At 43.5% G+C, this 13,119-nt stretch overlaps 4 protein-coding genes across 4 annotated transcripts; 2 read left to right on the plus strand and 2 right to left on the minus strand.

Moving 5' to 3' along the window:
* Window positions 1–8: 8 nt before the first annotated feature.
* Window positions 9–218, plus strand: H6S33_003541 (uncharacterized protein; the record flags this gene model as incomplete). The annotated part of the gene is made up of 1 exon (XM_044834894.1): window positions 9–218. One exon carries the CDS (start codon window positions 9–11, stop codon window positions 216–218), a length of 210 nt encoding a protein of 69 aa, XP_044691902.1.
* A 1,096-nt stretch (window positions 219–1,314) lies between these two features.
* On the plus strand, window positions 1,315–2,233 carry H6S33_003542 (uncharacterized protein; the record flags this gene model as incomplete). Its single annotated transcript, XM_044834895.1, has 3 exons — window positions 1,315–1,473; window positions 1,630–2,022; window positions 2,105–2,233. The coding sequence occupies 3 exons, from the start codon at window positions 1,315–1,317 to the stop codon at window positions 2,231–2,233; spliced, it is 681 nt and encodes a 226-aa protein (XP_044691903.1).
* A 974-nt stretch (window positions 2,234–3,207) lies between these two features.
* Window positions 3,208–4,642, minus strand: H6S33_003543 (uncharacterized protein; the record flags this gene model as incomplete). The annotated part of the gene is made up of 3 exons (XM_044834897.1): window positions 3,208–3,467; window positions 3,562–3,891; window positions 4,024–4,642. 3 exons carry the CDS (start codon window positions 4,640–4,642, stop codon window positions 3,208–3,210), a joined length of 1,209 nt encoding a protein of 402 aa, XP_044691904.1.
* A 6,385-nt stretch (window positions 4,643–11,027) lies between these two features.
* On the minus strand, window positions 11,028–12,838 carry H6S33_003544 (uncharacterized protein; the record flags this gene model as incomplete). Its single annotated transcript, XM_044834898.1, has 5 exons — window positions 11,028–11,232; window positions 11,468–12,193; window positions 12,254–12,394; window positions 12,460–12,564; window positions 12,648–12,838. 5 exons carry the CDS (start codon window positions 12,836–12,838, stop codon window positions 11,028–11,030), a joined length of 1,368 nt encoding a protein of 455 aa, XP_044691905.1.
* Between the last annotated feature and the right edge of the window lie 281 nt (window positions 12,839–13,119).

Below are 13,119 nucleotides of genomic sequence, written 5' to 3' on the forward strand. Positions count from 1 at the left end.
AAGAAATAATGAGAAAACGCAGAGATAAGAAGAACAACAACAACGACGACGACAACAACAACAACAACAACAACAACAGCAATAAGAAGAAGAAGAAGAAGAAAAAGAAGAAGAAGAAGAAGAAGAAGAAGAAGAAGAAGAAGAAGAAGAAGAAAAAGACGAAGACGAAGACGAAGAAGAAGTGTAACCAAAGAGCAAGACAATCAAAAACAAAATGAGTTTAGAAGCAAGGCATGGCAAGAAGAGGAATTTGGGAACGTATTCTATATTTACAGCTCTAACGCTACTTTGTGACCAACTGCGGAAAAACAAATAAGCCAGCTGCAGGCGACGGCCGCGTGGAACAAGAGTGATTATCAAATTTCAACAACCAAAAACGAGATCGAGTGGGAGAAAAGAGAGCAAGAGAGAAAAATACGTACCTTGGCAATAGAATAGAAAGACAGAGAAAGAGCGGAATAATAGAGAGAGTGTGTGAGGGACAGACAGAGCAAGAGAAGGGATAAACTGGAACAGCCCCAGCACTCGACGGATATCATATGCGGCCAACAACTGGGAAGCATACTCATGCAGCTCGTCTGGCTCGTAGTGGTGTCCATCATGACACGCTGCTGGTTCAGTTAAGCAGATATTTTTATTTTTATTTATTTCTATGATTGCTCCTCCCATCGGAGGTGAGCGGGTTGGAGCTTCCTAGGGGCTTTGCGGCATTCCGCTATCTCTCAAACGCAAGCATGCAAGAACGCACCGGTTACCATATCGGTTACTAGGGAGGTCTCAGTAAATCTTCGCCATTCAGGATTCACCCCGTGGTCCACTTCCTTACCACGATAACAATGCAGGATCACAGCCGGTCAACAATTGACCAGGTCTTGTATCAGAGCTCACGTTTTGATTTGCGCGAGTCAAGTGCAAGGTCGCTAAAGACGCATGCACGAAAAAACCAAAACCAGGCTGAAAGCTGAGCTGTCGCTGCGGAACATTGCAAAAAGCACGCAACGGATCTCAACATGCCATAATGTATATGGAGTAGATAACGAGCGTGCTGCCACGGGAGAAGTGGAATTGAATACTACGGGAATCGACATCTCCTCGTCAACCCTGGGTTGATGCAAGATCGTCGATCTCCCGGCGCAGCTCTTTTCGGGATATGACGTCGCCAAGGTGGTAAATTTGGGATGGCTTCGCCCTAATAGCGTAATTCCCAGCACGGAGACCCCGCTTCTCCACATCTGCTCTTTTAACTATCATCCTCACTTCCCCGGCTCATAGTTGCCTCACAAAAGGCTATAACCTAACCCTCTACTCACAGAAATGGATATTCACATGCCCTCTGTCGCCTCTTCCCCAAATCCTCACAACAATGCGCCTCAAAACGGTAACGGGAATGCAAAGGAGGATCTCCTAGCTTTGATGAAGGAGAAAGATAATGTGGAAGCTGAGCTTAAGGCTCTGGGAAGCGTTTTAGATTCAGTATGTTATCCGGATTCAAAGGCTTTTATCCACAATTATAATCATTCAAACATTCTTCCTTTTAGAAGTTTGGTCTCGGGTCACCTATAAAGTTGATTGAATTCCTCAGTGGAGCTGAGAATCGATGGAAAGCTAACCTGGAATGTTTTAAATCAGCACAAAGTAAATATGCAGACGCCGCTCTGTACCTTCGATGGATACCCACGTGACGACATCGACGTTGCCCAGATTCGCATCACTCGGTCACGAATAATACACCTCCGCAACGACTATAAGGGCCTCATGAACAAGATCGAAAAGGGTCTTCATGCCCATCATGCAACTATTGCAGCCTCACTTGCTGCTACACCATCATCCCCATCGGCCTCTTCCTCTACTACACAACTGATAGAAGCGCCCTTCGCAAGGGTCAACACGGTTGTACCAGGAAGTCCCGCCGCTGAAGCCGGCATGAGACCAGGGGACCTTATCAAACGGTTTGGTACTGTGAACGCTTTGAATCATTCAAGACTCTCAAGAGTAGCCGAGTTTGTTACCCAGAATGAAGGTGTAAGTACCTTGTCATTTATTTAGAATCCCTCTACTGTAAATGTCGCTAGCTACATTTTGCTAATTTAACCGAAACACCTAGAGATCTGTTAATGTTCTACTCTCCAGAAAGGATGATTCTGGTACAGAGGTCAATCTCCATGTCAGCCTGACACCAAGAAAAGATTGGGGGGGCAGGGGTCTTCTAGGCTGCCATCTTTTGCTCTTATAACCATCATAAGAGACCAGTCTTTGAATTGTATCGAGGGGTAGGTGTTTACATAACACTTATAAATTTGCGACATACCAGAATACTCTTATTTCTAAATGACGGTTTCTGGGACCTAAACTCATTTAGCTTGCTGGCTCTGCTAATATGTATAGGGATTATTATCTTAGATAATCGGAATGCCCTTCCAGGTTTACTAACCATTTATGGTGTTACTACACAGTGTGCTAAAAGTGATTTTCTGAATTAAACTTTTACGGTATTCTCTAGCCATTTGGGCATTAGATACCAGTCGACATTTCTACGCTTAACTTTAGGATGTAGTAGACAAAATTGGTATGGATAACCGTTTGCATGCAATTATTATTATTAGCTGGTAAAATTACCAACGCAAACGCCCGGTTTTTCTATTCTTGATTCAAACAACCCAATATCTCAATATACAAATTGATCGTATCTTTGTGAAAAAGAGTACAGCTCTCTACTAAACATAAAATTGCATGAAACACTGAGCATTGTTAATACGCTCCACTAGGATTAACTTGAAACAAGACATTCTACCAAACGAAGTAAACAAACAAAAAATGAGAATATATATATATACAAGAACAAAGAAAAGGCCATCCCACCCCCAAAATGAAAGGAAAAAAGGGAACGCAGGAACGCCAAGTTTACTTTTCCGTCCTATGCAGTGAGGAAATCCCTCCTCCGGGAAGTGTCAAATACTCCGAGAAACACCAGCAAATAGAGTGGAAGACCAACAAAAAAAAAGGAATGTTAATCAGGGAGGCAATAAGCACTGGACAACTCAGAGATTGGACTCGTATTTTATCGTAAAGTGTGCGTATCGGATAACGAGGAACCTCGAATCATCCAGTTCGTATTGTCTTCGCCGAGTAAGATCTGAGCCTCACGACCTACGCCAAGCCACCATAACCATTTAGGGTATTAACGGGTTTCGGTAGTCTAGCATAGGCTCAAAGCTCATCAGTATTGGTGGCTTCGTATATTCCAACGCCCTGTCTTTCTGCCTCCTTTTTTATCCAGTTATAAACTCCTGCTGACATCTCCTCTCTTGCTTTCTTCTTGCCGTAGAGATTTTTCAGAGGGCCAACCATGACGTCTTTGGGGCCATTGGGTCGTCTGATAATCGCCGCGACGTCATACATCCCCGGAGTGCGTGGGTCAGGCGTGAATTTATATTCAGGAGTGTTTACACCAAGACGAGGACAGACAACTTCATGAGCAATCGTTAGCCATCTTATAACTTCATGAAGACATGAACGGACCGAGGTAGAAGAGACATAAGGGACAGGATATAGGGTAATTACGATTTACAATCGCCGCCGGTTTAGATCCTTTGGGATATATTACGTCTCCGGTGGCTTTACTCAGCTTTCCGGACCTTTTGGTACCACCCGATATGGAGCCATTAGAGGATGGCGCTGGTGAATTCATTTCTAGCCAAATCCAAGCTGCTTTGGAGGCCGCAACTTTTGCAGAGCGCTTGTTTTTAAATGCAGCGTTCTTGTCACCGAATACCTCGTCTTCAAGACCGGGATAACCGGGTTCTGCAGGAAGCCTGATTTCGCATGAGAAGCCGGCACCGGGTGTAGCATAGTCTGTGAATTCTGGCCTTGTTTTCCTACTATTACACCAATCTGTAAACGATAAATGAGCCCCTTTCCAACTTCAAAATAAAATAAAAAGTATCGAGTGATTCTGGCTTATGTGCCGGGAATGGAGAAAGTAATCTGAAATCAGCAAGGTGTGGGTAAAGGAGACTTTCTCACCGCTTAATTTCCCAACCCAATTCGTATCATCTTTTTCGGGGCTTTCATTCATCATTGACTTTGAATTCTTCGGTAGGCTCCTCAGATATTCAAGCCCCAAACCCGCTACTGCCTCCTTCGCATGCTTCTTACTGGGATAAGCCCCTTCGGCCTGGAATTCTCTTATTCCCTCCGGTCCGACTAGCCTCAGAGTTGCGCTAAACCCAAGCGGCAATTCTGCTTTAAATTCGAAAGAAGGCGACATTCTTATTTGTGATTGGCAGAGCTCATGGAGATCCTTGACATGTGTTGTCGTTATTGAGGTAGAGATTACAACGGGTTCAGTAACTAGATGTTTCTCCTCTTTGATCTTCTTAGATTTAGGGGACTTTTGTGGAATTTCTTCCATGGGGTTGAGTTCGCAGTAAGTATCAGCTGGGATGAAATCTGTATCGCTATATTCTTCAGGTGGATGTTGTTCCTTTTTGATGCGTGGTGATGGGCTCCGTGGTGGTGGACATGACATCTTAGATGTATCTTCTTCCTCAACAGACATTGCAGATTCCTTTCCGGAGTGCAAAGTTGGCAGTGGCACAAAATCTGATGCGACAGTACCAGGAGTATTAGAGAATGTGGTCATAGCGACTACTGCAGCCGCGTGAGTGAGAGTGGTGATATGTGAGGGTGAGTATAAGATTGAGTAGGAGTGCAGATGGAAGTTGTGAGCGATAAAGCTGTGAATCAGCGGGCTATCTACTATTGTAGTTTTGTAGAGGTGCTGATGATTGATGATGATGATAATAATAATGCCAACGATGATCGCTGCGGAGATTCAGGCAGGCAGGCAATTCAGGCCACCAGCGGTTGCGGTTGGGGGTGCTAGTTATAAGTAAGACGACACATGGTGGGGAAAGACAGAGGAACGGTGCACAACGGACGCCTGAACCTTGCAGGGGTTGTGCTGATCAGCCACAGTGTTAGTCTTGGACTATCTCCCTAATCAGGTAAGCTGTATATGTAATCGACAAATGAGGCCCAAATATTCGTCCACGCGACCACTAGGCCCAAATTATAAGACGGCGCGCGATCTAGGAGTATCATCCGCTCCTCTATTTTCAGGACTTGTGGCGATTTGTGGCTCACCGAGCAAAATTTAGAGGCTAACTGAAACCATCGACTGGCGGTGCCAAAAGTCATCCCTAACTTTGGCACCAAGGACGGATGAAACTCTCAAATTCGCATCTTCCCTCTTTCAGCTAGTACTAGCCCTATCTAGTAACTCGTGCTGATTTTTGATTGGCTATATACTATGGATTACTATTACCGCACACAAAAAGCAAGGTTAGTACCTGACTAAGTGCGTGCACGGTCCAGGCTGCGAATTTGAGAGTTTCATCCGTCCAAGGGATAGGGGGTCAGCATTGCTAGACTAAGAGATACTCCTTATCGTTAAATTGTGTCTATCACGGCGCCATCATGTGTATTTCAGACCCAGAACGATTGAGATTAAGTAAATACTTACATTTTAGTAATTTTACTTCTATCGTGACTCACTTCCTGGTTCTTGCTCACCAAATAAATCATATGTATATTCACTATTTTTATTAGTTCACAGGAGGGTAGAAATTTCAATGGCGATACTTCACTGTTACAAGACCTTACATGTAGTTACGCCTGGGTAGACATTCCCGTTGTCTGTGGCGCTGTGGAGGTCTCATGAATTGCCCTGGCAGCATCGGCTGGCCATCACAATATTATAAGTACATGTATATGTATACATACATACATATATGCATTCAAGAGTGTAATAACTTAATACATGTAACACATAGAGTACATACCATGGATCATGTATATACATGTATGTATCAAGTGTAGAGTCGATCCACGTGCACGGTTTAGGTACTTGCATCAGTACCTGTCGACGTCTACTACATGTATATATATGATAACTTACAAATAGATATATAGGGCAGCTGAGGTCGACGAACTATCCCAGAAATGTTCAACCCGCAAGTCAGAGACTACCTTGAATAGCCAGCATATTCCACTCGAATAAGCTTTCACAGATTAAACCAGAAATACCAATCCGATCATCCATTATACAAGTAACCTAAAAGATGGATAATTTTATTCAGAGCCAATATTATAGGTTGACACAAGGATGAGGCATGAAACTATAACTCCACAACTACAAAAGATATAGAGAAGATAGTTATATGATCAGAGAGCTGTAGGTTGATAGAGAATACCTCCTAGGTATGGATTCCAATTACCAAATTTGCGAATTAGTATTTTGAGCAATTTCTCCTGGTTGGCATGCGAAAATCACGAGAACTTTTGTCATCCATATACGCACTGGTGCAAAAGGATTATATATACATATATCCCTCCTTAGGCCTCCAGGCCTAGTCTCAATAGTATTGCTCAAACTCAATAGGGAATTCGTGATAGAAACGCCGCAGAGAAGTGTCCGTAGCTACATGTAGGTGATCTATCACGGCCGGATTAGATGAACTAGTACATGTAGTGCAAAATGGTGAGGAGTGATGCATTCCTATAGTTTTTTACACGTATATCACAACTTCCACATCTGATTGTGTAACACGCTTGAGATCAGGCCTGGCGGCCTAAAGGGATAAATACGTAAACCATGACATTAAATGATGGGAGTTAAGTGCTATAGTGTACGTACATGTAGTCATGTGAGCGAAGCTGTTGGCTACATTCTGGAGGCTAGACTCTTAAGCCGGAAATGATAATGTGCATACACGTGCACGTGTACTTCGCCGCCACGTTCTACTCACTTACCCTTGACACCGTAGTACTCCAACAAGTTCATATTTCACTAGTGCATTTGCCCATTGAGCGGCCGCGGCCGGCCTGTGATCTATAAACCACTGCACAGTTATATATATAACTACACGTACATGTATTTACTTAATTACAGCTAGCTCACAACACCTCGATTGGAATTAATCTATTACAACTAGCCGATATACTATAGTGAGATACTAAAATATTTGCGTAGTGTAATGTATGTATTTGTAGCTAGCCATATGGGCAATATATAGATACATGTACATATATCTCTCTACAGCTAGACGTACATGATTTCACGTACAACCTGGAACAGAAGATAGAAATAAGTCGATTAAGAATAATGCAATCAAGCTCACTGTACAGCCCGTGTTTAGAAAATCATAACTGATCATGATACGGTAATTCGTCTGAACTATTTACAGATCTATGATTATGACAGTACTACCTTGGTTTCTCCATCACCAAGGTTCAAAAATGATGATAACTTCACATGTAATTAAAGAGGAATTTAAACCCAAAAGTAACTTTCTTTAGCTATCTAGATATCTTTATGCAATTATGGACTCAAGCCTCTTTCTTTCTTAATTGCAGTACGTCTACGTACATTCATGTGTTGCCACCGTACCCGGAGTCATTACTTAACTCTAAATTGATTCCTATCGATCCTCGAGTCTCGGACCCGTCGCACGTCGTCAATGTTGATATCGATCCCGAGTACTACATACGGCGTCGCGATCATACCCGGGCCCTAGGGAAGCAAATCACCTCATGGTTTCCCGGGCGTATCTTCCGGATCCCCTTAGCTTCTCTCTTTAAACCTAGTTCTCATTAGTTGCCGTCGGTTTAGCTATAGTTTTTGTCGTTTATAAGCTAAGAGGCCCATAGTATAGTTGGACTTGGTTCAATGGGAAGGGCGCCGGATGAAGGGTTATTTTCGACGGTTTTTATTTTTATTTTTTGTCATGTAGTAGATGCATGCATGTATTATCCACGTTCCGTTCGATTCAATGTATATACATGTTAGTATGTAAGTGCATATAAAGGAACTCCATATATATTATGCACCAATTTTCAGCGTGGAATCAGGGTTGCAACTCAAAAGTTAATATAGCGAAAATGTATTTTACGACGACCGCGAGAATGAAAATTCCTCATATCATATGGCTCGAGAAGCTATGGGGGGTAGATGTGTAAACTTCGGCGTTTGCAGCCAATCAATCTATAGAAATTGGGAGATCTACTCCCATAATGGTACTAGAGCCTAGCCTAACGGTGGAATTTTCTCTAATTCCATACAAAATTAAAAGGTTCCTCTGAACCTTCTCGCGCCATACATCGTGTAAAATTAAAAATTGGTTATCTCCGGCCAGGGTTTATCTCTCTAGCGATTGGCTAAGCTAGTGGTACCGATCTACATTTAAAATTTCCTTTTATAATTATACATGTAGTTTTGCAATTGATCTAGCACTAGCCAGCCAATTTAAGTCCTGAAATACATGTATACACGTATATATTAATTGTGGCTGATTTTGCACACGTTCTAAATTGCAATATGCATAACAGCTGGCTCGTTCCAATACATAGTTTTACTGAGTTGTGCGCAAGCATTTATGTTAACTTAGGGGTTCGGTGTCCATTACCGCTAGCAATCCAGGCCTCCCGCCGGAGACTTGACGTCCGCAAAGGGGCCTGTGGCGTGGCAATATTAAATGATGCTTCACGGATCTTGCCCAGGACCCGATCAACTTGCAGTACCACATTAAGGCATCCAATCGCCACTGAATGGGCCTGAGAATTGATATACTAGGTTTTCTTCAGGCTTCTCAGGTAATATTATGTTATTATTTATAATAGGCACATACTATAGACATAGAGACAACCTAACTATCCAATTCCGCAGAACAGAACTAGATTAGGACCCCGGTATCAGACATTCGCGTGATCTGATAATTAATCCAGTTATTTCACTGCCAGAGGGGGTGTATGGCTTGGCCAATTGGGTGCGGGTGTCATCTTCGGAAAACGGGCATTTTTTATTTGCATAAGAGACCTTGATTTCCTACAGGACACCAAGCATTTTTAGAAAATAGACCTGCACCCTAAGGCCTGATCTCGAACCATAGCTACATGTACGTATATAGCGGGCGACAGCTGGAAGGGTACTCCGGTTTCAACTTACAACGCTTAACGGCTAGACTTAGAGAGGTGATCGCAGTACCCAAAGTGGCGATAGCAAAACCTTTAATCCTACTATAGGAATATTATTGCCCAGCTTGGTCCCACTATTCCTAAAACCATCTAGCAGCCCAATTCTTGGGCGTTGAGACGAAGGTACCTTTCTAGCTGTCGCCCGCCATACCTACCTATATCTACATGTATATATATACAAGCAAGCCACCGACCGAATTGGCCTCCAAGCTCAGATGAGTGCAGTGATAGTCTGCCTAAGAGCGGGGAAGCTACCTACCAATAACCCCCCCTCCCCCCCCAAAAAAAATACCTTGGGCGAAAATGCATCTGTTTTAGCGACCCGTGTGGTTTTTTATTGCCATGGACTAATGGGCACTACATAATTGTCGAGTGATATTCCATGAATTAGCACATGTTTATGGTAAGTCATAGAGTCGATACCCAAAGAAACATAGTATATGCGCTATTCTTGTTTGGGAGTTGACAGCCACATTGGTGCATCAATAACTGAGGCTCCGCGAGATGTTCTGTTTCCCACTGACATTGGAATCTACCGATTGGTTCAGGTCTGCCGGTTGTAACCCGACTCGACATATGTATGTATGTTGGCAAGGAAGTGAGAGTGCGGCGAAAGAATCAAAGATGGGCATGAGGGTATTGGTACAAGCAATACTCATCTCATCAGATGACTCTGTGACTTCAGGTGTCAGTCCTGCCTGTGTTTGAGGCCAATATGAATCGGTACTAGTGGGGTTTGAAATTCTAGCCGACACTTCAAATATCAACCAGGTAGGGGAGGGGTATTGTTCACGCCATAGCTTAAGGCTCCATGCGATATTCTTGTACCCAGAAATAAATGAAACACTGAATTAAAAAAAAAAAAAAAAAACTTCAAATATCAACCACGCCCGCCCTTCATCAATCCTTAGCCATCATCAATTACTGAAATTTCATTGGATGAGGGAGGGTTAGAGACACAGATACATGTAGTTTAATGGTACATATGCGACTAGGAACATAAATTTAGTTCTCATTTCGCGTTGACTTCTGTAGGTGCCTGTAATTAGTAGGAAAGGAAAGCGATTTTGCAACTTCATCTTGGCAAAGCCATGTCTTTATTCTTGGTTTCTAGTACATATGAGCGGCCAAAAGAACGAACTACATGTATTATATACATTTACGCACAAGAAATATACAGCCAAGTCCTAGTATTCGAAAATTCCCCAACTAATCATACTATAGACTATAACTAAAATAAGCCGACGTTTGTTGGTATCCGTTGTAATACTCTCCCCCTCCTCCAGAAACTGAAATAAAAACATCTACTTTTGCATGATTTCAAGCCTTCAATCCAGGAGACACCTATCAAGCAACCAAAGCACGCAGGTTTCTTTTCTTCTTTTTACCCAGAAAAAAAAAAGCAAGAAACATCTTGAGCAAATGCAAGTTCAACTTGGCTAAAAACAATTTTTTTCTCAAAAGGAGACCCTGACATATTGGTTTTCCGTGAAGCTAGGGAAGAGAGTAAAAAAAAAAGGGGGGGAGGGGATGGAACGAAATTGACAGATACAGCTGAAGTGTCATTAACAATGCAGCTGAACTCAAAAGAAAGAGGAATGAGAATAAAAATAAGCCATAGACGATACCTGGACATGGACGGATACAGAAATGGAAACTGTACCCATACAAGAAACGCAACCAAAGAGTTTTTGAACACTGGAAAAGACAAAAAAATAAACATGGTTGACCGCCAATCAAGCCTAAAGGTCCAAACTGATAAGAAAAAAAAGGCCCCGAAGAAAAGCTAAACCCCAACCCACAGAATGGAAAAGCAAGCAAGCAAGCAAAACCCGATACAAGGACCAACACAACACGACGATACTAAAAAAAAGGCCTAAACAAAGCAACAAGATTTTTTCTGAACGCCGGTGAAGTATCAACACTCCCAACACCCCTTCCCCCATTTCTCCCTTGCTATTGTTCCCATTATAACTTTTGTTCGTGTTTCTTTCTTAAGCAGCGTAGACGGAGTGGTAGCCACGCGAGTCAGCTTCAAGGCGGTCCATTCTACCGTCCTTGGCTGCAAGGTACATCGTATTCATTCGTTGGATGTCGAGGGGTTCCGTGGGGTCATTCTGACCAGGAAGAGCACCAGGGGGGCCAGGAGGTGGCATTTGACCTGGTTGAGGAGGTGGGTGCATATGAGCAGCATGAGGACTACAGGAAAACACAAAGACGCAAAAAATCAGCAAACAAACGCTTCCCCACATTATCACAATTTTTCTTTAAGTGAGCCGAGAAGAGAGGGGATGACATATGGGACATAAGCGCATAGGTAAGCAATGTTTGTACAAAGATTGAAAGAACTTTTGCCATGGGGAAATAAAGAAAAAAGGCAATGTGTGAATAGATACATCGAACTATAAGATATGAAAGGAAACCGTGTAACTACTTTAGTGGAGCGAAATTCGCGTAATGGTGCTGGGGAGGAAGTCCCATTGACGGGTAGACCGGGGGCGGAGGAGCAGGTCTGTAAGGTGTTCCGGCGGGACCAGAATTGTTTTGACTGCGGCCCCAGCTCAACCTGACCCTTGAATTCCCGATAGGATAGCCCTGCATTTGATTGATTGCCATCTCCGCCGCGTGTCTTTGGACGAACTGCACAAACCCGCAACCTTTTCCAGGTGGAATTTTAACATAGGTAATTTCCCCAAATCCTTGGAAGAATGAGCGAAGTTCATCTTCAGTTACATAGCCTGATAGTCCTCCGACAAATACGGTAGTGTTATTGGGATCAGTAAACTGATTCATGGGCTGAGGTGCACCATAATAGCCCATAGGGGGGGCGCCCATTGAGTACATTCCCACAGGTGCGGCACCGCCAGGCATTGCTTGACCAGTGGCGGCGCTCTTATTCTTGGGGGTGGCGGTTGAGATGCGCATGGGTCGGTTTCCGCAGTAAACACCTTGCATTTCAGACAAGGCACGTTGCTGATCCAATTCCTCAGAAAAGCGAACAAATCCGTATCCACGCGACATACCGCTCACAGGATCAGTCATTATCTTGGCAGACTTGCAAGACGGAAACCTGGATTGGAAAAGAGAGACAAGAACATATTCATTAACTTCCGGCCCAAGATCGCCCACAAAGATGGAGAATTCGGGACCACGATCATCGCTGGAAATAAAAATTTGTTAGTTTACTAATTATTGGAGTAAGGGATATAGATAAACGCACCGTCGATCAGCCAATCCCCCACCAGAAGCCCAATTCAATTTGAAGGGACGGGCACTTCCGGGAATGGCATTGCCGTTGAGCGTCAAGGCTTTAGCTGCTGCAGCAGGACTATTGAAATCAACAAAGCAGTAACCAGCGTTTCTATATTGTAAATAGCCATTATTAGCGTTCAGTAAGTCACGCATAGGTAGGTAATAAACGCGTACCCGGAGAACTTGTCACGAATCATCTTGACATTGACAGGCTCGCCCATCTGGAACCAAATGTTGCGGACAAATGCCTCATCGATCCAAGGCTCCAGCTCACCCATCCTAAGGAATCAATATTATTAGAATTCTATTACATAAAAGGACTACTCGAGTGATATGCACTTAAAGGATGACATCGAACTTACCACAAAGTTGTCTTGGCATCAGTAGATGGTGCCCCATTAGAGGATCCGGTTGCAGAGTTATTAGGATAAGGCGCCGGAGAAGCAGTGGGTTGCTGGGAAGCGGGCTGGCCGGTCGTCGGAGCGCCGGCGGAGGCACCGGCCGTCGGGGAGGCGGAGCCCTGCTGTTGGTTGTAATCATATTGGAAAGACATGGTTTTTGGTTTGATCGTTAAATGCGGATGAAACTGTTAGTCAAGGATGATGTTAGTCTTTGTTGAGGTCGACTCGGATACCGATGGAAATTTCCGGTTCGTAGCGCCGAAAATCTTTTTGGAAGGAGAAATGCCTTTTGGATGTCTCGAAGACCAACAAAATCCGAAAGAAAATTGCAGGAAATTGTTGTTATGCAATGAATATTTCGTTACTCCTCTCAAAAGGTTTTAGCGAAAACGACTAACGAGTGTACGCTGGCAAAGATGGATCTGTGGAACAC

This window comes from Morchella sextelata (genome assembly GCF_020137385.1).
Source record: "Morchella sextelata strain SCLS chromosome Unknown scls_15, whole genome shotgun sequence".
NCBI classification, from domain to species: domain Eukaryota; kingdom Fungi; phylum Ascomycota; class Pezizomycetes; order Pezizales; family Morchellaceae; genus Morchella; species Morchella sextelata.